General features: G+C 41.2%; 2 protein-coding genes across 5 annotated transcripts in view; both read right to left on the bottom strand.

Annotated features, from left to right (window-relative positions):
* The window catches only part of EPHA1 (EPH receptor A1), a 40,209-nt gene extending 34,207 nt beyond the window's left edge, over positions 1-6,002 (bottom strand). The window contains exons 1-2 of one of the 4 annotated variants that reach the window (XM_083798988.1): positions 5,857-6,002; positions 2,306-2,373 (exon numbers count right to left, since the gene is read on the bottom strand). Coding sequence is in view for 1 of the 4 variants with exons in the window: in XM_083798987.1 (XP_083655113.1) it covers positions 2,306-2,373; positions 5,562-5,655 (162 nt within the window). In the remaining 3 variants the exon portion in view is untranslated. The other 3 variants (XM_083798989.1, XM_083798987.1, XM_083798990.1) reach the window with 3 other exon arrangements.
* An 11,895-nt stretch (positions 6,003-17,897) lies between these two features.
* LOC310893169 (olfactory receptor 10AC1-like) lies at positions 17,898-19,380 on the bottom strand. The gene has a single exon (XM_083821794.1). The coding sequence runs from the start codon at positions 19,004-19,006 to the stop codon at positions 18,005-18,007; it is 1,002 nt and encodes a 333-aa protein (XP_083677920.1). The 5' UTR covers positions 19,007-19,380; the 3' UTR covers positions 17,898-18,004.
* Between the last annotated feature and the right edge of the window lie 7,014 nt (positions 19,381-26,394).

The following is a 26,394-nucleotide window of genomic DNA, read 5'->3' as shown; positions in this document are numbered from 1 at the left end:
ATACTGTCCAAAACTGACTGTCATACAGGTTGGTGTTCACAAGCTATGTGTTAACAGAAGCATTGTCTACACTAGCTGCAGACCCTGTCTGACCATGAAACAATCACACATAGCAAACCACTTCATGCATTTAGCATAGGCTAAAAGAGAGCAGAAAACAAAGGTCTGATTCTGCCTCCACAGAGTTATCCAACCTCTTCTGCACAGGGCCTCAGAGACTTTGTCCATACAAAGCATGAAAATTCCTCACAGCACATTCTTCCTGTGTGTGATAAGCATATTGACACAAATCCACCTCACAGATAGGAGATCTCTGGCATCTGAGGTTAGGTACAAATAGCATTCTTACATGAAATACAGCTCTTCCCTCTGACTCCGTAAGCAATACAGCTCAGACCTTTCCAGCCTGTTACCACTTAAACTAGTCAGACTGTTCGATATTAAGCTTTGCTCTTTTTTTATCAAAAATGTTCTGAATTAATCTTGGTTCTCTTTCAAACACATTTACTTCATCACTTTGAAAGAATGATTTCAGAAACTTTTTCAAAGTCCTGATTCCAAGAGAATTGCCCATGGTTCCCTTTTTGCTTGTGGACATTTGTCAGACATCCACCTAACAGTTATAAGGAAATGATGTAATTAGACAAATTCCTGCAAGAGTTGCTCTCAGAAGCTGATTAATCTATTTTTCATCATCTGTTAGTTTATCAGTCATCAGCATCTTGATCTACTAGTACAGAATGCTCTCAGGCCATTCTCTCCAGCATATTCTAAAATTCCTAGTTACAATTACATTTTAAATATAGATATAAAAATTTTAAAAAGCAGATGTAGCACAAGCAGAAGGGTATGCCAGCTCCTAGCACTGCTGTGAACCTACTCTGCAAAAATCAGATGTTCTGTGACAAAAAAAATAATCTGATAGAAAGAAGACAACGTTTTTAAAATGCGCTTTTTCATGTTTTTTCCCATCTCTTCAATATACTGATTTCATCCTGAACATGCCTGGAGCACAGTATTGGGTCAAAATCACCACACAGACAGCTGATAGGGACAAGAAGGGGAGCAGTGAGCAAAATACGATCTACATGTATGTCTCAGTATGGCACCTGTTTTGAGCAGGGTATAATAATAAGCAAAACAGCTGTACTAACAAAAAATGTGGATATGTCAGTATAGGAAAACCTCACCATCTGGCTCTAGTTCACTTAAGCAGGACTACCAGGGGTAGGAGGAGGCTGGGGTGAATTTTAACCAGACACAGCACATTACAGAGGAAAGTTATGAAAACAAGTTAGGAACAGGCTGAGCCTAGGTCTACTTTATAAGCAACAAGAGTAAAGATTCTTACTCCATAGGAGAGCTTGTGCCTTGCTAGAAAGATAAGGATGAGGAATTTGAACTACTTATTAACATGGATCATTCTAACTACTGCAACATGGTTCATGAATCCATTTTTCTTTGGTCCTTCCACCCCACCCACAGTTCTGCTCTTAGAAAGGAAACCACCTTCCCTAACTTAAGTTGTGACACAAAGAGGGACTGTTTTATCTGTACTTGATACAAAATATCTGTACTTACACAAAAATAGCTGAGAGCTCAGCTGCCTTTTTGAGTACAATATTGCAGTGCTTTCAGGAGTAGATTCTGAAGCACTTCCATCAGCTCAATTTTACAGTCATGAAATAAAGGGAAACGCCTCCCTCATTATCACTTGTGTGGGTCAAAAACAGCAACGGGACTGGATATAAAGTCCTAGAACCTTACAGCCCACCCAATAGGCCAGGTTGTTGCCCCATGAGTTTACAATTATTTCCTCAGTCAGCTGATGATTAAAAAAATAATTTTTAATTGAATTATTCAGTTTAACGCTCAAGAAGAAAAAAAAAGAGAACAACCTTAAGCAGGCAAAGTTTCTAAATTCTTAGAGGCTTGTAGACAGAAATACTTCTGCCATGGCTACTTGCCTGGAGAAGGAGACATATGATTTGATTTTTCCTCTTTTTCTGTTAAGTTTTATTGCATCATAAAAACAATATATTTCAAGGACACATTTAGTTACTGAAAGCTACTGGAAGTCAGTAGGTATCAGAAGATTTACAGTCCTTTAACAGCGGGCTAGTGGGTGAGGCTGCAGAGGTGAAGGGGCTGCAAAGGAGACTTAAAAACCATGCAAGGCCCAGGAGAGGATGGGGCTGCAGAAAAAGCCTGATTCTGGGACACAGGGTGAAATTTCAACTTGGATTACGTTTTTCCATCACCTGGCATTCCCAACAGCTCCCCATCCTTGAACACGTGTACTCACCCCTACTTCTGGAGGGTCTGGAAGCCAGCCCAGTTCACCCTGTGCAGTGCTTGTGTCTAGCAGATCCACTGAAAAACAGAGGGTAAGGAAAAATCAGTAACTCAACTCATGTGCCATGGAATGACTTCATTCTAGTTTTGTCAAAGAAGGCAAAACCTGCACTTCATCTCTCAGCTCACACATTCTTTGTGACTTTTTACCTTCAGAAAGTATGGCTGGAGGAAGGGCGGGAAAACATAAAACAATGCAACTAGTCAGGAGGAGTTAAAAGTTCTTCCTCATATGGACCCCCTCCTCTTCCACCTTCCTCTCAATTAACACACACAATACATAATGACATGCTAAACCCTGACACTTTATGCCTTTTAAAAACTGTCCCAAAATAGGAGGAGGAGACCGAAGCCTATTGAAACGGGAAGCCAGTATTAGCAGCTGAGCACATCTTTCCTTGGAATAGGAAACCAGCAGACAAAATGGATGAAGAGGCAGGTGATCAAATAAATTACCAACACAAAAGATCAATCGATGTTGCCTAGAGGAACTACTATTCAGTGCTTCAAACACTGGCGGAAAGACAGAGGCAATGTGAAGTTGTAAAAGGGATTTTCCACTGTCACAGGGCTCAAAAGCCATGAGGCAGTTTCTCAAACTGACCAACACTACATCTCTGACCCAGGTCATTCACGATCTGATGGTGGCCTAGAAATCGTTTTACCTTCTCCCCCTCAGAACAGTTTTAACCATGAGAGCAAGCTAATAGCATCTCCAGGGCATAGCATTGCCACCTCTCAAAGGACTGCACTGCACGACTGTGTGTTACGCCTTGGCTCCTGGAGTCGTGCAATGGAGAAATGCAGTAGTCTATTCATTGTTAGCCCTCAAAGACGCTTGAAAATACAATCAGACTTTACTGTGAAGTTTTGATCTAAAAAAAAAAATTTAAAAATGTATCACTTCTTTGGCAAACGGGGAAGGGAGAGGAGTTAGAGTAAGTTGTACTGCTGGATGTGCAGCCTCATGACTTCCTTTGGGTCTGCCGGTACTGACAGCACAGACTACTAGTTTCAGCGCACCTACTGCAGCCCTGACTTGGGAACATAGGAAACTGGAAGAAATCCTTGGATTCCCTTTTGGATTCCTGTGGGTGTATTCATAGGGGACATTTCTAATGGTAACAGCAAAAAAAAAAAAAAAAAAAGGGTGGGGGGTGAAAGGTAGGAGGGGGGAAATTTTTAAACAGCATTTAAATAACTGGATTTCCTCCCCCTCGTCTGACTGCTTTATGAATGCTGCCTGCCAACTACAACTAATAGAGTGTAAAGTGCAGATCAGCAGGAGTCCTGTGGAATGAGGAAGCAGGCTGTGGGCCCAGAAGCAGAGATAAGAGGGATTGCACTGCTGTTCTCACCTCTGAAACACCCTTTCAGGATCAGGAGAAGGGAAAAGCAGGAATCCAGGTTTTGCAAGTTTGCTGCCTTCACAGCGTGGTCATATGGCAAAACCTTCCTAGCCACAGACTCCCTGTCCAGACAAAGCTCCTCACTCACTTCCCTTCTGCTCTCAGTCTATCTGAGATACTATTCTTGTGTTGTTGGCTCCAAAAACTCTCAGGGTGAGGTAGCCTGTCCTTCCAGAACCATCACCCAGATAACATCTATCCCACGCACTTCAGGCCTGAAGCAGTGATGTGGAAGTGAGAGGGGCTGCACAGCAAGTTCTAGCAGAGAGCAAAGGAAAGGAATTCAAAAGAGGCTGGGACAGAAACCTTCCACATCCTGTGTACCATGCCACGGTACCACCAGCAGGTGCTTCTTCAGCTACCCTGTGCCCACTGGAGAAGGCAAAGTCCACTCTCAAGAAGTGCATCTCTCAAACTGAAAGACCCACAACAGGGAGTCTCCACAGAAAGGAAGAATGAGTAAGCAGGACTACAAGAGCACAGGGAATACAAGTACTCTGGGGCTACTAGCTCTTTGGTCCACAGCCTCTCTCCTAGAAATCTCTCCATGGCTGTCCAGCCACATAGAAGATCTCCCCAAAAGAAAAAAGACTTCAGATAAGAGAGGACATCAGGGAAATAGGCTGTTCCCTGCTACACACTAAGGAAGAGTAGATCACAGCCACAGCCAAAATAAGATGTTTGAGATAGGTGAGAAGCTGGCAGAGAAGTCCCTGAGTGTAATTGCCAACTACTGGTCACACACTTAGGGAAAACAGAGCCTGTGTGGCAATACCTTATATTACTTCTCACCTAGGTTTACCTTCTCGACAACGTCTACTAGCTGCATCCATTTAGCTGAAGCCTTAATACAAACGTGCTTGTCAAGAACAGTTTAAAAGAACATTCATCGCACAGTGAGTCTGAGATGAGCCCACAGCTGAGCTGCCATTTATGACTAAATCCTCTCAATCAAGGGCTAGGAGCAGCAAAGGAGGGGGCTGTCCCTGGGATTGAAAAACCCTGACACTTCTCACCACACAAAACAGAGACTCAAAAAGAATTCTCTAACAGGAATTAAGTGCAAGAGGTAGGAAACTGAACAGAGATTTACTCTTCCTCACCTCCCTGTTAAAGTTTCCATTCCCCAGACATTTCATAACCACTGTGCAACTACCAAGATGGAAGAAAAAAAAGATTACTACTTCTAGTAAAAGGGACTAAGTGGAACAGGGAAGGGGAGCAGGAGTCTTAAAAGAAGAGCTGTAAGAGGAAATCGTAAAGCCCAACGCTACCTACCAGCACTGAGGTAAATGAAAGAGACCACCTTGCCTTCCAAACCTTCAAAAACTACTGTTCTCTTGCTCACAAGGGTTAACTCTCAAGAGGGCTTCCTTAGGAAACTTCAGGGATGTTTTTGAGGCGGGTGGCTGCAATGACTGAGTTTATGTTCGAGCTTGTTATCTGCAACATTTGTGTTTAATGCAAACACAGGCAGAATTCTCTTGGACCACTGGATATGCCAAGGCATTTGTGCTTCATCTGGGTGGGGGTGGAGAGGGAGGGGGGAACCACATACCTGAGTTCAGTTCACTGAGCCACCGACTCAGAAGTGGCTTGCTCTTCACCTTCATCCCCCCCACACCCATCTGCCGTCCCTAGGCACCGCAGTCTCCTACAGGCCTTCTCCAGCTCTCTCCAGGTAGGCTGCACTGTCCCTGGGTCCCCATGCAAGTAGACCAGGCCCTGTTCCCTGCCCTTTAGTGAGAAATCCCTCTCACTTGCCTGCCACCCAAGACTAGCAGGCCCCACACTTACCTTCTTTCCCAGGCACCTCAGAAGGAAGGAGAGCCCAGAAGAGAAGGAGCCCAAGGGAGAGCTCAATCCTGCCAGTTGAGGTCCTCAGCTGCATACTGGCTGGAGAGGGGGCCTCAATCCCAGCCCCTGCCTGCTCTCCTGGCTCAGGCCTCCGAGCCTCGGCTCCTGCTCGCAGCGCATGAACCTCTCCCACAGCCTCCTGACTGGAGCGCGCACATTGCACAACCTCCCCGCCTGGCCCACAGTTATGATGAAAGATCAAGGCAAGTGGGTGGAGAAGCCTTACTGCCTTTACCTGTTTTAAAGGGGCTGGTCACAGACTTCCCATCTGGCAGGCAAATAAACCCACCTTAAAGGCAGCCACCTTTTTCCTGGGAGCCTCCCTCCACTTTTGCTCCAGCCCTGTAAGAGGCTCCCGATTGCCACCTCCTGGGCAGCCCTCGCTACCGTACTCGCTCCTGCTCCGGAGACTCCTTTTCCTGATACTCAGCCTGAAGCACCCCGTCACAGCTGTGAGCCATATCCTTGAGTCCTATTGTTGGTCACCAGAGAGCAGAGCTCAGCGCCTGCCCCTCCACTTCCCCACCATGAGGAAGCAGTAGACTTGTGATGAGGTCTCCCTTCAGTCCTCTCCTCTCCAGGCTGAACAAACCAAGTGAGTTCAGCCACTCTCCATATGTCTTCACCTCCAGACCTCCCACCATCTTGCAGAATTACCATTTTCCTGTTAGCAAGCTCCTCATCATGGGCAAAGGCTCCTGCTTTTCAGTAGAAAAATCATGTTGAAAGAGAAACTGAGCCAGGAGGACTCCCTCTTTCTCTGGGTAGGAAAACCTCATGGGATTTTTAGTTTCCTACTTGAGGGATGTAAATACAAAATACATTCCTTTTGTGGTAACTCTTCCGCCATTCTGATGTTCTTTCATCAAGCGTAGCATTCCCTCTCAAATGCATCTATTAAACCCTTCCCCATAAAATAGAGATGGCAATATTCCTCCACTTGCTGTAAGGCTGTGTTCCTCCTGCATTCTTTTTCCTCCTCCCCAAAGAAGACTGAAGAAAGGACTTTGATGGGTTGCCTAGAGAAGTTGGGGGGGATCTCCACCCTTGGAGATGTTCCAGACTTACCAGGGCACAGCTGTGAGCAACCTGATAGAGCTCTGGAGTCGGCTCTGCTGTGAGCAGGGGTTGGTGCTACACATCTCCTGAGGTCCCTTGCACCTTAATCTTTCAATGAGTCTGTGATTCTATAACCACATATTTTAGAAAACCAAAATCTGTCCCAAGAAGTTTGAACACAGATGAAAGAAATTTGAGCTCCTTTCAGAAGAAACAGTCAAAATACTAATCTTTACATTTAGCGTAATGCAAGAAGTAAAATATCAATAAAAATAATGAAAATATTAGTGTCATTCAAATTAGTTATCTTAAATTTATTCCAGTTTAATCCTAAAAAGTTTTTTTTTTCTCAGTCTACAGTGCTAAATGTCGCATTTATATGCCCATCTTTTCCCTGCATTTAAATGATTCCCTTTGCAACACAAATATAATGTTTCCCTATCTACTTCTGGTACCTTAAGTTTGCACTAGCAGAATGTATCCATTTCAGTTTTCATCTATACAATACTGTGCCTTCTTAGTCTATGACATAGCAATGAGGGAGGTGTACCTATGGCTAACTTCTCCTTTGTGATGGGACAGCATAGGCAGGAAATGAGATGGCCCCCATAGGCATGAAATGAGAAAAAATATTTGCAGCTGGAGGATAAAGCTCTAGAAGTGCTCAGGAGCTTGCATGTTTTCTAAAGAGGAAAAAAAAAAAAAAAAGTGTTGCAGATTTTATTCAGTTCCTTAGGCATACCCAGGTTTACATCTGTAGAATCTTTAAAGTGCCAAATCTCTGGTGTCAAGAATGTGGGGATTCTCTGTGTCTTTTTACTTAGTTGGCAGATACTCAAGGACATTTGATCTAAGCTGATGGGATGTGCAGGAACAGATTTTCTAGGGCTAATTGGAAAAGATGGCCTAAAAAAGATTTACTTTCATCTTCTCCCCCTTGTTAGTGTTGGCTGATGGTGTCAGAAAATAGAGTATTCCAAATGATGGGGGTCAGAAATTCTATATACAGCTTTGTTATTTTGTAGATTGGAATTCACCTACTGTAGCTCCCTCTCAGAATGTGTACAGGGGTAGTCGAAATATTGTCACAGTGGTATACAGTGGTAGTCAAAATATTGTCACAGTAACAAAATATTGTCACAGTCAAACAAAATACATCACAGTAACAACAAGGCTATAAATGAGTGTAAACACAAATAAGTAGAAAACCCAAATGCCTGGAACTTTACTTATATCTGTGAAAGCTCTGCTGTGTAGCTTTGCCAAGTGTCCTCTGCACCAAACTGCAGGTCCTAAGGGAAAGAGAAGGAATCTACACAGAAGCTGTACCCAATAAAGTGGAGTATAATGTGAATTTTCCATACAACTCCACAAAGTATTTCATTGACGGAATGCTTTTTTTTGTGCGTCATAACATTGGATTTTTTTGTAAACTGTTGGACAAAGCTAATTCCCTTAGTGTCTAGTGAAAAGTAAATAATAAATAAATAAAAATAAAATAACTTATTATCAAGAAGTCTTTATATTTACACCTCCAAAACCTTTTAATAGTCATATCTTACCAGTGAGCTGTGCATCTCTGATATGCTTTTTGGTGGCAAGAGGACAACTGAATCTTTTACACTCACTCTCAGCATTTCTTTGGGTTGATTCTCATCCCCTGTTTCTAGACCCTCAAAGTATTTCTGGATTGCAGGGCATTTTTTTTTTCCTTCTGTTTTCCCGTGTCCTGTTTTGTTTATTGCTGAGATTAGTTATCTAGGTGGAAAACAGCAATACACAACACACCTGGGCTTTCCTCCTACAGAAATAAGGGCTTGTGGTGAGGGAAGTGAGGAGGAATGGTATGCACCAGGTCTTGTCTTCATGTAATGTTGGGACAGTAATAAGGCACTCCCAAGACGGAATTAAGATGTGCTTCTTTTGAAATGCAGTTCAGACAGAACTCTTCCATATGTTTCTTTTTTTTTTTCCTGTGTTTGCTGTACCTCGCATTTTAGAAAGAGCTATGAATTTCACCACTGTGCTATTAAATGTCCTTCTAGATCATGAACAAAACTGAACCTAGAAACAATCTTCTGAGTTCCCCAGTTGATATCACTTCCCAGACTAACAAAGTATCCCTACATCAGTCAGCCTTTAGTATTGGTATCTTGAATCTGTGCACCTTGAACTGTCTTTCAGTAAGATACGGTAACATAGATATATATGGGGCTCCTAGAGGCCCTGGTCACATTCTGCAACAAGCTTCACTTCAGTACTAAGGAAGAACTTGCTCTGGAGATGCTTTTGGTAGATGGAATCAGGCCCTTGTTCTTTGGCCTTGATTCATTTCTTTTATCTACTCACTCTACAGCTCTAAGAAAAATCCATGACAGCTCTGTAGAGCTCAGGAGACACAGTTTTTATGTTTCATTCCCTATAGAGGGTTTGCGTCCCCTCTCTCTTATTCTCACCATCATGACCACAGTTTAATATTCTAGTGTTTTCTTTTTTACCTTGGAAAGTTTTCTGGCTCTACCCCACCAGCAATTACCTTAGAATATTTCAAACAGTTGACTTCAGACAGTCTGCAGAAGATAGATTCTTACCATCTAGTGGTTTCAACTCTTAAATTAGTTTTGCACGTGGACTACTTTTCATCCAGAAACTCAGGCCTTTTTTAACAGATATTTTATGCTCCTGCAAAGGAACACAAGTGACCCTTCTTGATCACAAAGTGTTTCTAACTTAGGGACCTGGGGACTTGATTGCATGAGTAGTCAAGCTGGTTTTCTTTCTCCCTTGAGAAGAAAAACAAGGGCAAGGGAACAAGTGAGGTTGATAGAGGCAGTGTGTACATCTGGGTTTTGATTTTTATTGCTCGTCCCAGTAGAAGCAGGTGACACTCCCTCACTTTTCCTCCCATATCTAGAGATAAACACTATCAGAGATGTATAGGATTTTCCTGAACAAAGCCCCGAGCAACCTGGTACCACTTTGGTGTTAACCCTGCTGTGAGCAGATATTTGGGCTAGAGACCTCCAGCAGTAACTTCCCACTTTTTGTGCTTCTTTGATCACTATAAGATAAACAAACGTGTACATGCCACCAGGAATGTAGACAACTCCTTACCTGGGCTTCAATCAAAATGGGAAAGCAGCAGCATATGAATACTTCACCTTATAGAGAAAGCTTACCAGAGGGAATGACTAAACTGAGAATGGAATTTCAGTATCCCTGCATAAGACTCCACTTACTTGTTCATCAGCTACATACTCATAGGTGTTTCTCTATCTATTGATGCCGTAGCTGGAAACCTAATTTGGTACAGCCAGCGTATCTCCAATCAGCTGAACTGCAGGACTTCTGGCTTCTGTCTCTTGATAAGCCACCATCTTACTGGGCTTTCAAAACCGGAGTAAGCTGAATTGCTGTACCACTTGAAAATAAGGAGGACCTTTCTTTTCACCAGAGAACACCTGAGAAAATTCGCCTGCTTTCAAATACCAGTTCTGCTCCCTCTGGTGGTCGAATGGGTGTGGAGCCCTAGAGATCTCGTCTGCCTGAAGGTGGTGTGGCAGGACCAGAGAGGAGCCCATCTCACCCACCAAGACTACACTTAGTTCAAGGGTGATGCAGTTTTGTCTGGTGATGTCTGTGATTTTGTTGTGTTTTTTGTGTGTTTGGTTGTTTGTTTGTTTTTTCCAAGTTAACACTTTTGGTTCACAGTGAGGCCATGAGAGACTGAAGGACCAGCTGCAAAAAGTAATATAATAATAGTAATAAAAGAACAACTAAGCAAAACATCCCTCTGCTTTTGTTAAGCTGCTACCTTTTGGATACATAAGTGGAAATCAATCCAAACCCAGACAAAATATAGTGTGATTCATGTTCTCACTCATAAAATTACCCTAACAGGTACAATTCCAGGTCACAAGAGTTTGTTGCTTTCTAATATATATTATAGCATATTATATACTTACAAATCAAAAAAAGTGCAGTTCTACATGAAACACTCCTCTTTGAGAGCATCTGGTTTCTGAGCACATTTGAAGGTATTTACTTATGTTGGTGGTGTTAAGTTTTCACTTTTTTATTACTTCTATTACTGACCACACAGGAGTAAAAAAAAAAAAAAAAAAAAAAAAAAAAAAAAAAAAAAAAGCAAGATTCATTTTCTCTTTGAACATTACTAAAAAAAAAAAAACCACAGCATATGTTTAAGCATAAGCATAAAACTTGACCCCAGAAAACTTTCACTTCTGTAGAGATGCTTGTGACTTCTTCAACTAGGTTATAGAAATGAGGATTATAATATTTTTAGTAATTGAACCACAGCTGAAATTATGCAAGAATAGTCTCTGCATAACAAGTACATATCTTTCTATAATTTGTTGTTTGTATATATTTTCTTGATGTTCTTTCCCACTCTCAGATTAATTACACTTAAGTGAGAAAAAATACCTCACCAAGACTGGAAAAAATAATTACCATTCAAAACATGTAGTAAGTAGACATACCACTAGTCACTTTGGCAGTGTGTTTTTAAATTACTTTGGTACCCTGACATCTGAACATGTGAGCTAATCAAGTTTTTGATTTCTACTTTATTAATAGAAAATTTAAAGCCTTTTTTTCTGTTTCAATTTTGCAGTTATCTTTATGGTCCTCTTCTTGACAAATTACAGTTGCCTCAACAATGTCAATTCAATAAACTTGTCCTTTTTTCTTTCTGTTGTAGCATAATTGTAATGTTGCAATGCTACAGATCCCTGCTGTCCTTTGAATGAAACAGTTTCCATTGGTCACTGTGTTAACAACCTGTGTTCAACATGAGTGATTTCTTTGTTGACATCAAGAGAAGATACTTGAAACAGACCGGTTGCTCCCTTGCATGTGGAATGAGAGCATTTGATTGCAATAACATCTTCCCAACTCACTGTCAAATCTCTTCCCAGTTCAAATTCCCACTTGAATTTTGAAGCTTGAACTCCAAATTAAGTCAAAACATAGAAACCAAAATGAATGCTGAAAGCAACTCTAGACCAAAACCACAATAAAACACGACATAGGTTTGGGAAGTCCTGATTTTCAGCAGTGACTAGGCTAGAGGCTATGTGCTGCGGGGCCATCTTGTCTTCCCTCAGCTTTACAGACCAATTAAAAAAACAGTTTTATAGCTTTGAGCTTGTGCAGGTAAAGCCAACAGTGCGGTTTAGGTGGGTACTGACCTTCGTGTCCTCACTTTTTCTTGAATTCGTCTAAAAGATAACTGAGCATAACAGGATATTTCTAACCAAGAGCTTTGGGTTAGTGGTACAGTGCTGTAATCATGAATAGTGCCTGCAGTCAGCTTTTTGATCTAGATGATTGCAGACCAAAGTGAAACTGAATCTGAAATATATATATATATATATATGCGGGTATGGAGCTTCACTTCATTCCTCAACTTCACTTTGGTCTTCTGATTATTTCCTGTCCTGTGTTCCTGGTTGCTTCCTGAGGCAGTCCACTAAAGGGAACTTAAGGCCTACACAATCACACAGTTGGAAAATAAAAACCTTTTAGATTCTAAAAAAAATATATATATATTCTTGCAGGGGAGGTCAGATTACTTATGCATTTTTATTCCTTATTTGCCTGTTTATAGGAGTGTAGGCTTTATTTTTTGATATAAGATTCTATCAGATCTTGTATGCTGGGTAAGTAATTTCATACAATAGAACAAAGCAATCTCAGGCAGGGTTCCTCTGTTATTCTGTAAATCTATTTATAAATATGTGCAAGATATACTTCTGTAGCATTCTATATTTTGTCATAGTAAATTCAATATGACTATCGACCTTGGCACGTTGAATGATAAACATAAGGGAAACATGGGTCCTTTCTCAACACATAAAATCATCATTTTTGACAGCCCTTCACCTTCATGGTATTAGAGTCCATTTTCTGGGTTTAATACTATCCACATATTCATTTACTTTGGCTGCAACTCTATTGTTGCAAATAGCTGTATTAATTTCACCTTGATGCTTTCCTCCTGCTTCAGATCAAAGGACAAAGGAAGTTGTTTGGGTAACCATAGGATTATCTTCAGTTTGCTAAACTTTTAAAGAGTACAAATGAAGGGAGGCTGGTGGACTCGCTTCCCATGTAAGCCAAGATGGATAAGCTGTGAAAACATGCCTTTGTCCAGGGGAGGTGATTATGCTGAAAATTATTCCATGTTCCTAGAATTGGATTTCCAGCAAAATTTCAACTTCCCTAGCCCATAACAGAAACACATTTCTACAGTAAACTTTTGATATTTAGACTTCTAGTAAAATAAGGAAATATTTTTTAATTCAAGTACATTTAATACTTCTAGGAGACTGATTATTTAGAGGAACCATTTTTAAGAAATCAAATCTATCATAGAATCACAGAATAATTAAGGTTGGAAAAGATCTTCAAGATCATATGGTCCAACCATCACCCTACTATCACCTACACCCAAGGTCACCCACTAAACCATGTCCCTAAGCACCACGTCCAACCTTTCCTTAAACACCCCCAGGGATGGTAACTCCATCACCTCCCTGGGCAACTCATTCTAATGCCTAACCACTCTTTCTGAGAAGAAATTTCTCCTAATTTCCAACCTAAACCTCCCCTGGTGCCATTTGAGGCCATTCCCTCTAGTCCTATCACTAGTAACTTATGAGAACAGACCAATCCCCAACTCCCCACGACTTCCTTTCAGGTAGTTGTAGAGAGCAATAAGGTCTTCCATGAGCCTTCTCTTTTCCAGATTAAACAACCCCAGTTCCCTCAGCCGCTCCTCACAGGACTTGTGTTCCAGACCCTTCAACACCTTCATAGCCCTTCTCTGGACACACTCCAGGGCCTCAATGTTCTTTTTGTACTGAGGGGCCCAAAACTGAACACAGTACTCGAGGTGCAGCCTCACCAGAGCTGAGTACAAGGGGATGATCACCCCCTGGTCCTGCTGGCCACACTATTCCTGATACAAACCAGGATGCCATTGGCCTTTTTGGCCACCTGGGTACACTGTCAGCTCATGTTCAGGCGAGCATCAACCTACACCTCCAGGTCCTTTTCCTCTGCACAGCTTTCCAGCCACTCTGCTCCAACCCTGTAGCACTGCATGGGGTTGCTGTGACCAAAGTGCAGGACCCAGCACTTAGCCATGTTGAACCTCATCCCATTGGCCTCTGCCCATCAACCCATCCTGTACAGGTCCTTCAGCAGGTTCTTCCTATCCTCCAGCAGATTGACACTTCCCCCCAGCTTGGTGTCATCTGCAAACTTACTGAGGGTGCACTCAATTCCCTCATCCAGATCATCAATAAAGATATTAAAGAGGATGGGCCTCAACCCCAACTGCTGGGGAACACCACTGGTGACCAGTCACCAGCTGGATTTCACTCCGTTCCCCACTACTCTCTGGGCCCAGCCATCCAGCCAGTTTTTAACCCAGCAAAGAGTGTACCTGTCCAAGCCATGGGCTGCCAGCTTCTTCAGGAGGATACTGTGGGAGACCATGTCAAAGGCCTTGCTGAAGTCTAGGTAGACTACGTCAACAGCCTTTCCCTCATCCACCAGGCGGGTCACCCGGTCATAGAAGGAGATGAGGTTGGTCAGGCAGGACTTGCTTTTCATGAACCCATGTCCATTGGGCCTGATCCACTGCCTGTCCCACATACACTGCATGATTGCATTTCAAGATGAATTCTGTTCCATCACCTTTCCTGGCACCAAGGTTAGGCTGACAGGCCTGTAGTTCCCTGGGTCCTCCTTACAACCCTTCTTACAAATGGACGTCACATTAGCAAGTCTCCAGTCATCTGGGACCTCCCCGAATGTCTTACCTGTGTTGTCAGTAAAGCATGACAGTGAAAAAAAGAAAGAAAAAAAAAGGAGCTTTCACTACACTGAAAAGGAGATTCAATTGGTAAACCACCAGTGTCAGTGTTCATGGTAGGTAGCATACAAGATACATCTCTGAAGTATTTTCTAAAGTGTAGGTACCTATTTTGTATGTACCATTGAAGGTACTGGGCCTCAAGTACTTTGAGTGTTACTCAACATCACTGCCATCACATCCAAACCCCTTTCAGTTTTGAGCACAGGGACAACACTGATGCGATTTTACAGGCCTTAAATGTTAAGAGCTTACAGACTGAGCTCTGGTGCTCAACTACTGATGAGATCTTTGTACTCATCCAATGCTTTGTTCATGGCAGCCTTGCAAAATTAACTGCAAGAATGAATATTGTTTTTATGGTCATGAAAACCATGAAGGGAAGCTTAGAGATGTTTTAGTGGTTTCATGGAAAAACTCCATAACACCTGTGTTTGCCAACTCAGGCCTCTGCACTTTTAAGGGTGTAGGCATCTTCCTTCCAAGAAAGGACAGGAACATTTGTGGAAAGCAAGTCCCCAGTCATACTTACACACTGGGAGGTCTTGTGACCTTATCCACCCAGATAGTTATGATGCTCATGAAAAGATCTTTGCCCTATTCACCTTTGGTTGGAAGTGAAATATGCATTAATCTAACTCTGCACTGCCTGACTGGATCCTGTTATTCCCTGTGAAGTTCTGAAAAGGACTTTAAAATCCTCATTTTCTTTCTGTACTCCTGCTCTAGCTCAAGGTTTTTCTTACTTCACTTGGGCACTCTCAAGCTCTCAGCATACAGTGTTTTGGGTCAACAGGACTGAAACAGACATTTGTAACGTTGGTGGAGGGAGAGGGGTGTGGAAGGGACATCAGGTAGCTCCTGGAATCTGAAAAACGACATTTAAAAAGAAAGTGATTCTGGTACCTCATATACATTCTTGCTGTTCTTACATCGTAAGCTTCCCTCTTACCTCTCTCATTCTCGAGTCCTTTCTACAGGTCTATACAGGAAAGCCCAGCATTCAACACAGCTGAGCACTGAAGAGGGGTTGAGGGTGCTGTGAATCTGTGTGGGCATACTGGTGGAGGTAGGATGGGGGGTAGTCTTGGGCTCTGAAATATCTCCTCACTCTATTCATCTGCAAGGACACTAGGTAAAGACATTGTCTTCACAGAAATTCTCTACTGTTTATTGTGGTTCTGATATATATCTCAGAATTACAGAGGTGAGAGTCTAGCATGGGTGCTGTTTCAGTCGTGTCATCCCTCCTAAAGGCATCATCCATATCCTTACAGTAAGGACAGGTCTGCTGAAGTGCCCCTGATCGATAACTGTCCACAAGCTTAGGACACAGTCCTGCTATCTTCTCATAACTAGAAGCAGACAACATTTATATCTCTGTAATTCCGTCCCTACAACTGCCAGAAATATGTGAGGGCCTCTACCAATGTTCTTAACATTTTAACTGTAATGTCTTTCTGCTCTTTAGTTTTATTGCTAGGTACACGAGCATATCAATACCTCCTAAAAAGCAGGGTAGAAACCTCTGCCATAGAATCTTACAAATCTCAGAAGGGACCTCTGGAGGTCTCTAGTCCAGCCCACTGCTTACAGCTGAATTAACTTCAAAGCTTGATTTGACTTGACAGAATTTGAATTTAAGGCTTCAGTTTTGTCTCATGTTCATTACAATTATTTACTATCTTTAAATCTTTTAATAGTGTTGTAGTAGGGGGATGGTTGGACCAGATGATCTTGAAGGTCTTTTCCAGCCATTATGATTCTATGATTCTATGATTTGATTCAAAGTACTTCTGTAATGTACTTCTTTATTTAGTAATACTGTGCTTTTATTGAGATCCTCCCCTTCTCATTTTTGAAAGACCTAGAAGGTGATAAAATGTTCACTAATGCTTTGATCATTTTAAATAATGCCACTGAAACTTTGCTCACAGCAGTAACTAGGTATTCATTGACATGAGAGTCAACATTTTGTTAATATTTTAGCCTGACTAGACTGTCGACTTAAAGACAGCCTTTAATGTGAGTTTTAAATTTCACATTTCTCTTTTCTTAGATAGCTTCAAGTTAATTTATTCCATTACAGTGCAGGTTTTTATGTTAGTCAAGTCCACTTATCATAATTTTTAATGAGTGTAGCTCAGAGAAAGGAAATATCATTCTGCTCCCTCAATTCGACAAGAGGGAGATTTAAGGGCAATTGGGTGCTGAATTACCTTTGGATTAGACAGATAGACAAAAGCAAGCCTTTCTTTTTTTTTTTTTTTTTCCTCAGTAATCTTACTGAGGAGGTGAGATCTGAATCATAGAGTCTGTTTGGTGCTTTAAAGCATGATACGAATTGAAGTATTAAATAAAATAATGAAGTTGATTTTTTACCCTTCTTCCTGTCCAAAACTGATTTTTCCTAATTTGTCTGAATTACCCTGTCCTGTCTACATGTAGGAAACACACAAAATAACACTGCTGTGCACATTTCAGACTCTTATGTCTGCTGCAGTCCAGCATATGCTGGAACTCTCACTGGTTTTATTAAATAAATGACAATACGTGCAGCAGTGGTATTATTAGACTTAATGCTGATAGATTTTAATACTCCTCAGGCATCCTTCTTTATATGGTACAGCCTTTCCTGATAAAAGTTGTACGATAATATCGGTATATGAGCCTTTGTGTTTCCATAGGAACAATACAAACCTAAAGTATTTTCCTGTAAAAGGAAGGATATTTCCTGTTAAATGGGCATAGGAAAGTCATACTCTTGTCAAATCCATGGCACTTTCATTTTCATTATCTAAAATAATTCAAAGTAAGATGAGTTTACACTGATGATCTTTCCATTTGTGATGGAACTTTAGAAGTGCAGTCTTTCAATAAATTTGGAGAAAACATAGTTTAATTTCTATTTCAGTCAAAGCAGTGGCTTTCGTTTTGTAACCTTCTAATAATGGCCTTCAGTTTTTTGTTTTGTTTTGTGCTCTTTTGTTGTTGTTATTGTTGTTGTTTTGTTTTGTTTTGTGCTGAAAAACTTACCAGTCTAAAAGTATTTATTGACTTTCCAGTTTCTACTTTCATCTTGAAAGAAAAATAATGAGAAGAATACAGCAGCTGCAAATAATTTTGTGTTGATATTTTGAGTGTGCTGATATGACTGTAAATGTGAGCATGGGTACGTATGTGATCACAAAAGTGAGACCACAAACTGATCAAAGTTCTTCTTCCTTACAAATCGGTAGAATTTCCCTGTAGTTAGGTAGAGACTTTTTTTTAGAAGCAGAGAAGTCATTTTGTCATAAATGTATCAATGCATGTTGAATTCTGCCTGGATATTTGTTATAGTGAAGTCTATAGAGAATCTGGTCCTAACCTAGTCATGGGGCTGTGTTTCCAACAAGCATATTTATTCTAATAAGATTTACCACACACCTGTCACAGCCCTGACAGTATCTGAGTTCAGCTGAGCTACTCTCTTCCTCCTCAACATTTTCCTCAGAGCCCCTCTGATTTCTTTGTTCCTCAGGCTATAAATAAGGGGATATAGCAATGGAGTAACGTTGGTGTAGACCAGAGAAACCATCTTGTCTTGAGCTGGTGAGTAACTGGACTTAGGACGAATGTACATGAAGGTGGCACAACCATAGTGCAGCAAGGTGATGGCCAAGTGAGAAAAGCAGGTGGAAAAGGCCTTACTCCTCCCCAGGGAGGACGTGACATGCAGCAAAGCAGCAGCAATGCAAACATAAGAAGTCAGGATTAGGAGAAAGGGAAGCAGAAGGAGGAGCACACAGGCAGCTAGCAGGGGCAGCTCAGGGGTGTAACTCTGAGTGCAGGCCAGGTGCAGCACAGCAGGGACATCACAGAAGAAGTGGTTGATTCGATGTGACTGACAGAAAGGTAAGCGGAAAACAGCCACTGTCAACCCCAGGGCAACAGCAAAGCTTCCCAGGCAACATGCCACGGCCAGCCTGAAGCAGAGCCCCTCATTCATCACTGCTATGTAGTGAAGTGGCTGGCAGATGGCAACATAGCGGTCATACGACATGGCTACCAGGAGGAAGCATTCAGCCCCACCAAGTGCCACAAAAAAGTGCATCTGTGCAGCACAGCCAATGAAAGAAATGGTGCTGCCATCCACAACTATCAGGCTAAGGAGTGCCTTAGGGACAATGACTAAGGTATAGCAGAGTTCAATGACAGAGAGCTGACAGAGGAAGAAAAGCATGGGAGGGCGGGAAGGCTCCATAACCACTGCTACGAAGATCATCACATTCCCTGCCAGTGTGACCAGATGGACAATTAGAAAGATAAGGAAGAGGAAGACCCGCAGACAGAACAGCTCAGAGAAGCCAAGCAGGAGGAACTCCATGGTTGCATCAGTGCTCTCATTGTCCCTCTCCATGCAGCCTTCACATGGCATCTACAGGGAGAGAAACAGAAGGGAGATAGTTGAATTTGACCTGATGCCTGGCAATCAACTCACTCCATGTAGGAAAAAATGTTGCAATAGTGTAGAACCAATGTAGTAAAGCTCATTGTGTGACTTTATGGGGAGGAAAGTGGTTTCATTTTAAAACAAAACTCATTTTACTCGGTCATATTCACACACTTTCATGTCCTCATTCTCACAACCACCAAGGTACTTGTGCCCAAATGATCTGCTCAGGATTCTTTGCCATGAAACTGATGGTAAAGAATATCAGCTGTTAGGTCTTCATGACTTCTTCCAAATTGCTCTTAGGTTGATGACTGTGACATTGATGGCCTATTAATCTAGCTGCTATCAATACCTAGGTGCCCTTCTTTCAGACATTCTTCTGCTGCTCCTTCAGGAGCTTCCACTCCCAGGCAGACCCATTTGTCCTCTGTTCACACCAATATTACAGTTCTCTACATCTGTGCCAGGAATATAAAAGGACAAGCAGACAGTGGGCTGGAGCTTCTGCTCTACAATGTGACTCCAACTAAAGGAGATTTCAGGTGTTCACTGACTAACTCCTGACTTCCCCACGGTGGTTTTGTCTCAAAGTTCCTGGTGAAATGGAGTTTCAGATAGAAGAGGTCAATGACTAAACAAAAGGATTACAAAATCTGAGATGATATTTTGTCTGCTTATATCTTTTTGCCTGTCTCAGGCTTGTGGCATCAGAGTAACATAAACACACTTCCAAACTCAAACCCAGAGATGTCCATGGCAACATACTTTGTATAACAATTTATTTATTTTAATACAAAGCTAATATCCTGAACTTGGAGGGAATGCTTGTCAAAAGAAGAATAGAAAGTTCCTAGGAATATGGAGTGTAACAAACCTGCTGATGTTGAAAAGATCAATTAAATATAAGGACACAGAGAGCAGTATAGTAATAAATTACATATACTGGTCACGGGTGAGCAGTGCTCATTGCTCATGTGCACAGCATGTAAAGTAATATTTATTACAAGGGATGACTCTAATTCTTTCTACACTTGACTGTAAATCAGGAATAAAACCAGAGATTCCTTGAAGACTTCTGTTCACATGAAAAATCTATCAATATTTAAATATGAAAGAAGTTAGAAATTACATGAAATATTCCAATGCCATCAAGAGCAAATAGAAGAAATATGAAGTTGATGAAAAAAATACTAGTTGGAGAGAGGGATTTTCCTGAAAAGAAGACATCTCCAGAAAGAAATTATCAATAAAGTTGAGGAAGTGAATCTGATAAGCCTACACACCTTTGCACGATTCAAGACATCTGGGGACCCAAGTGAATAATGAAAACATCTACAGTTATATAACCTCAGGTGCAAAGCTAGAAATAAAATCTCTGCTCTGGAGCATAAAACGTACACACAATAGCTATTCTAAACAGTCTGCCTATAAAGCTTGCATGACACTGAATGTAAGTAGTAGCTCTTGACAGAGAACAATAGATCTCAAGACTGCTGACTCTATCACTGCACACCAGCTGGGGCTCCCTGCACTCCAGGTGCTAAGACTTTAAGAGTATTCTACTAAACACAAGACAAAGGAGTGGAGAGAAAATGGGTTTCCCTTATTTTCATTTGGAGCTGATCACTTCAGTGACAACATACCTTCTCAGGGTTAGAAGATAAGAAAATACAGACTTCTTCTTCTTGATGATGTGCCCTGTTCTGTCTGGGCTGACTGGGTTTCTCCCCCAGTCTGGAGTCCCTCTTGTTGTGAGTGTTCCCTAGAGCCAATGTTTTCTTTCAGCATTTAATAATCATAATCTCTTCTCTTCCACAAGACCAACTTCCTTATATACTTTATAACACAAAGGTCTTTTCTCTTCACCACCGTCTCTGCCCTCCTACATGAATGACAGGCGGTTCCATTCCTCCCAAGGAAAGGGGGTTGCAGTTTTTCTGTAAACCAATTAACAAGATGTAGGTGAACCTTTAGAGGAAAGCAGTGTTCTAACGTCCTCGCTGAGGGTTGTTGCTGCTTCCACCAAGGCATCTGATTATTCACTGGGCTGGTTTGTACCCCAAATGGCAACAATTTACCTAACAGAATCCATTGCTGCTCTTTAAAATCAAGAGAATGTTTAAACCAAACTCACACTTAAAAGCAAAGTAAAACAAATACAAAAGCTTCAAAACAGCCTCTGGAACTATGTGTGGAATTTTCACCAATTCATACAGTCCGTTATTTCTTACTGAGTCAGATGAAATCACTGTTCAGCGATGACTGAGATTATTCAGACCCAATTTATATTTATTGACATTGCTACAATGATTCCTGGTCATTTACAATGAAATCATTAAAGAAATCCGTAGGCTCATGTAAGTAAAGAGAGGCAACGTCAACATTTTTGACTGGCAAAATGGAACTATCTCCATTAACATAGCTTGGCATATATAGCATATAATTATGGTACATTAAGATTTTTCCCAGGACATGATTTAGAGAAAAGCTACAATTAAAAAACGTTCTTCTGTAGTATTTTATGGATATGGCATGGTCAGTTTGAGACAAAATTGCCTTTGCACCAGTACAATCTAGGAACTGACTATTGGGAGCTTTGCAGAGAAAAACCTTCCAGTAGAGAGCAAGATGAACATGACCGAGGATGACAGCATGAAGAGTAGCCACATACTGGGCTGCATTAACAAGACAATGACCAGGAGCTGAAGTGAAGTGATTATTCCCCTTTATCTGGCACATATGAGATCACATTTGGAACAGTGTCCCCTGTTGCAGTCCTCCATATGAGAGATATTACAACAAAACCAAGAGGAGCACATGATGTCCAAGGAGATGCTGCGGAAGTTAGGTTTGTTCAGCTTGGTGAATAGGAGGCTGTCCTGGTTTTGGCTAGGATAGAGTTAATTATCCTCCTTGTAGCTGGTATGGTGCCATGTTTTGGATTGAGGATGAGAATAATGTTGATAACACGCTGAAGTTTTAATTGTTGCAGGAACACTAAGCCAAGGACTTTTCAGCTTCTCACACCACCCTGGTAGTGAGGAGGCCGGGGGTACACAAGGAGCTGAGAGGGGACAGAAACAGCGGGCTGCAAAGTGCTGTGTAGTGCTTAGCTGCCTGCTGGGTTAAACCACAACAGAGGCCAAAGGGGGATATAAATGATGACTTCAGCTAGTTGTTGTGGGACTAAATGGACAACAGAGCCAGAACCCTCTCAGAAGGACATGGTGAAATAGTTGAACACTGGAACAGGTGCCCCAAGAAACGGATATCTAATGTTTGGAGATGTTCACAAATCACCTGGACAAGGCTGTGAGCAACCTGATATAGCTCTGGAGCTAGTTCTGCTGGAAGCAGGGGGTTAGTCTAGAGACCTCCAGAGGTCCCTTTCCACCTAAATCTTTCTTTGAGTCTATGACTTTTTTCCACTTTCATCAGACTTCCAGTATGGACAGGAACAGAAAGAACTGTGTGTACCTGGGGAGCTTTACTGTCACAAGCTGAAATACTTGTGGAGTTCCTCAAAGGCAAGTAACTGGGATTCTGTAGTGTCACAATTTTGAAATAGGACAGAACTTAAATACCATATTTGTATTTAAACATTTTTTACTCTTTTTTAAACTTGTCATGTAACTTGTGGAACTAAAGCCCGACAGTGGAATTTATCCTCCTGTGTCTCTCAGTTTGTTTCCTTTACTTTCAACTTTTAAACCTTTTTTTTTATTATTATTTCAAATTCTTCCCCTACATTTCTTCTGTTTAAGATGTTGTAAACAATTCAGGGCACAGAATATCCTTAAAGCATTTGCAGAACTGAATTTTGAATCTGGATGGAAATTCTAGATACTATTATATAATAACCAATAAAGCCACAACCCTGGAAACTCTGTCTGTGGCATGTCGGTCTTTGATGCTGCAACTGGAGTAAATGCCAGGAGCTGGTTATTTTATAATTCTACCTGGCAAATAAGTGGAAGTAAATCTTTAGAGTAAAGCATCTGTTTTAGTCAAATGCTTTGCTCCCTCTACCAAGTTCTGTGAAAATTCCAGAACATCAGCTGATTAACTTATGTATAGTTTCACTTTGTGTTATAAAATAAAATTCAGCGTTTTGCATGCTATTTCTTTCTTTATATTTATGCTCTTCTCTAACTGAAACTGCAGGAGAAATTCTGCTACCTCAGTAACAATGTAAAAATAATTACAAGGAACTATTTTGAAAAATTGGTTCCATCTTTCTCATATTCACTTTGCCCCTTTCTGCTGATAGACTAGAAGAGAAACTAGGTGAGTAAGCACATACCCAGGAACCAATACCACATAGTCAGCAGTAATATGCACTATTTTTTTTAATGCAGTGTTTGGCCTTACACTAAAATAAGTAAGGCAAATTATTGTTTCAGTTTGTGTGTGTGCAGATAAGCTGTCAGTTATTAACATGCAACTTACCCCTCCCTGCAATGTTTCAACAAACACCTACACGTTACCTCTAAAGCATGGTTCACTGACTGAACAGGGGTGCATTACCTGGAATTAGGTACGTATCCCAGTGCCAGAATGCATAGCAAGAAGACAAGCAGCTTGCAGGAGAGGAAGAGAATATGCATGACAGAGTGGCTCCATACTTCCTCCTCTAGCCCACATCTTTCAGGTTCCCAGCATTTTCACTGCATCGGCTTTGCCAAATTCATAATAGATTAATAAAAGCTGCATGTTTGCATGCCTTGAGTCTGGAGCATGTTAGAGTTATGCACCTTCTTACTGCAGAGTTTGGCCCCATTCTCCTCCCCCGCATTCTCTGTAGCAATGTTTGTGATTTTTTTTCAGTATACCTTCAAGGCTTTGGGACTGGCCTGCCTTAGCCCAAATTTGTATAAAGAGTTACTTGGAATCCAGATATGGTTAATGAATCACATCATATCTGTTTCTATCAACAATTGCAACATACTTCAGAGGATGTTCCTGTCCATCTTCAGAAAAACACGCAACACTGGGCTTGCCTACCCGCTTCTGTGAATCATCAGCCTGCTCCGAGAAGGACAAGAAAAATGATAAAGTTGCCAGGTGAGCATTACTTGTGTTCACAAGTAGAAGCTTCTTTGTTATTCAGAAAAATTATGGTGACTTATCTGACTAGAGAAATTAAGGCAGTTTTAAGGTGAGTTTCTTGAATTGGTTTTGGTGAATAATGAAATGTAAGATTCACTTTAATGGCAATCTGATGTTAGTAATGTGAAAATAAATATTAGTGTCATTTGAGAAAGTGTATTTGTGACAGAGTAAGGCTGATTATGATCAGGGTGTAGCTAAGCCAGGTTCTGGAAACTGCAGCATCTTGAAAGAAATTTTTTAACATGTAGTGGATCCCCATTCTGTAGTCAAGAGAAGTCAAGAAAAATCACAGAGGCAAGGCACTGAAACAATTGCACATAGACTTGTGGAGAAACAGTGTTTCTTCATTTCTGTAATACACAGAGCTTTCCTGGAACTGGGAACTGAAAAGTAGGATGACTGATAGTAATTTGCCTTCATGAGAAAAAGCATCACCTTGCTCCCATTGATTTTCTATTGTTTGGTTTGGTAAACACTGCCAGGGAACTCGCTCTGGAAAAAATATTGAACCATAAACCAACCAATAAAAATAATAAAAATAAATAAATAAAGAAAGAAGGGTAGGCAGCCTAGCAGCTGACTTCTCTTGGTTTGTTAAAGGTGGGGTATCTTTTTCACTTCTTTGTACTTACTCATACTCTAACCCAGCCAAGGGCACTGTCCTGCATCTCTGCTAAGAAAATGATATCATGATATCATAGTATATCATTTAATACTATCATAAGCATGCAAGCTTTTCCTAGTCAGAAAAACATGAAGTCACTGAAAGAAAACTGATCTAGAACTGGAGAAAGAAAGGGCAAATCTAAAACAGAAAATAAAGAAAGAGAGGATGAAAAGATTTAAACAGAAAATGACAACTGAAAATGTTTGAAAAAGGCAGGCAATCTGAAAATTAACCTACAGGCTCTGGAAAATATTAACTTAAACAACTTAAACTCCTGTAGTTAAGGTAAGAAAGAAGGTGAAGGAACTAAGGAAGGCTGACATACAGAAGAGATATCTAAGTGTGGTTGTTTTGTTTTGTTTTGTTTTGTTTTGTTTTTTGGTCTGATTAAGAACTATCTTCATGATTATTCTGGAATTTCATTTTTTCTATTCATCTGATTGTTTCTGTGAAGGATTCTATACAAATGTCCTCAGCTTTTCACGGCACTTCAGAGGATGCCATAGCACTTAATTCTGAAAAACTTAACCTGCCTGTTAGCTGTCCTATTAAACTTTTCCTCTAATGATGTGACAGCTACCCACATAAGGTCTCACTGTGACCACTCTACCTCAGCTACAAAGTCAGTCAAGTCCTTGACAAGATGATTCCATGAGACTAAGATGACTCGAGAACACCAAAAAAGGGCATGGCTCCATATTGCTGTAGGGCAAGAGAACAAGTATGAAACAGTTGCATACAAAACCAGACAAGACTGAAAAAAATGCCAGAAATACTGGGCTGGGAAAGAGGAAAGAGAGACGGACCACTCTGAGAACAAAAAGTGTGAAAGCACATCTCACATATTTGAAAGGAGTACATGCGTAAAACCAGATAATGTTAAAGAGGGATGCAGTCACTTTCACATCAACTCCGGAAGCAAAGCCCTTCCCCATTGTTCAAAATGAGTTGTTGACCTTTTAGAGAAGATATCTTCAGAGTACAACTCTTAATGTTATTGAAAGTTAGTTTCAGATTCATTTGGGCAACTTTGTGGGAGTTTCTATGGATTTAATTGAAAGTTTGTTGGTTTTATTTTTGTTGTTTTAACAGTCAGCTGATAACCTGCAGCCTGAGGGGCTCATCTGGAAAGGAAAAGAGTATCTGCATCTCCCACAGTCTTTGAAGAAGCTCAGCAGTGCTCAGCTGCTCTTGGGACTTGGATCACAGCACACTGGGGCCTTGCTGAAACTCAATGATGTTGACATCTAAAAATTGTGTATTTATTGCCTCTTTTTGTTCCCTGTGCAATGGTAAATGAGGCCTTGTTCCACCTGTGCTCTTCCTTAGGGTGGTGGTGGCTGAGATACTCCATCTGGGGACATCATTTGTTTCTACTTAATTTGACCTGATGCAACTGTGGCTCCTGGGAGGGATGGAAGAAAAGCTCGTTCTTTTCTGAAGTTTTCCATAGGTGGCGCCATCCCTAGCTGATGATGCACACACTCCATCCCCAGCGTACCCATGCTACTCCCACTTTTCCCTCCTCCAGTGTCATATTTGTCCACCTAGGTTATTGTTTTACATCTATGTCTCTTAGGACCTCAGGGCT

Source organism: Anser anser (assembly GCF_964211835.1).
Source record: "Anser anser genome assembly, chromosome: 1".
NCBI lineage: Eukaryota > Metazoa > Chordata > Aves > Anseriformes > Anatidae > Anser > Anser anser.
Note: the sequence above shows the minus strand (reverse complement) of the source record. Positions and strands in the feature narration are given on the sequence as shown.

Excerpts from the sequence above, each read along its gene's own strand:
- LOC310893169 (XM_083821794.1), bottom strand. The coding sequence starts at position 19,006 with ATGCCATGTGAAGGCTGCATGGAGAGGGACAATGAGAGCACTGATGCA.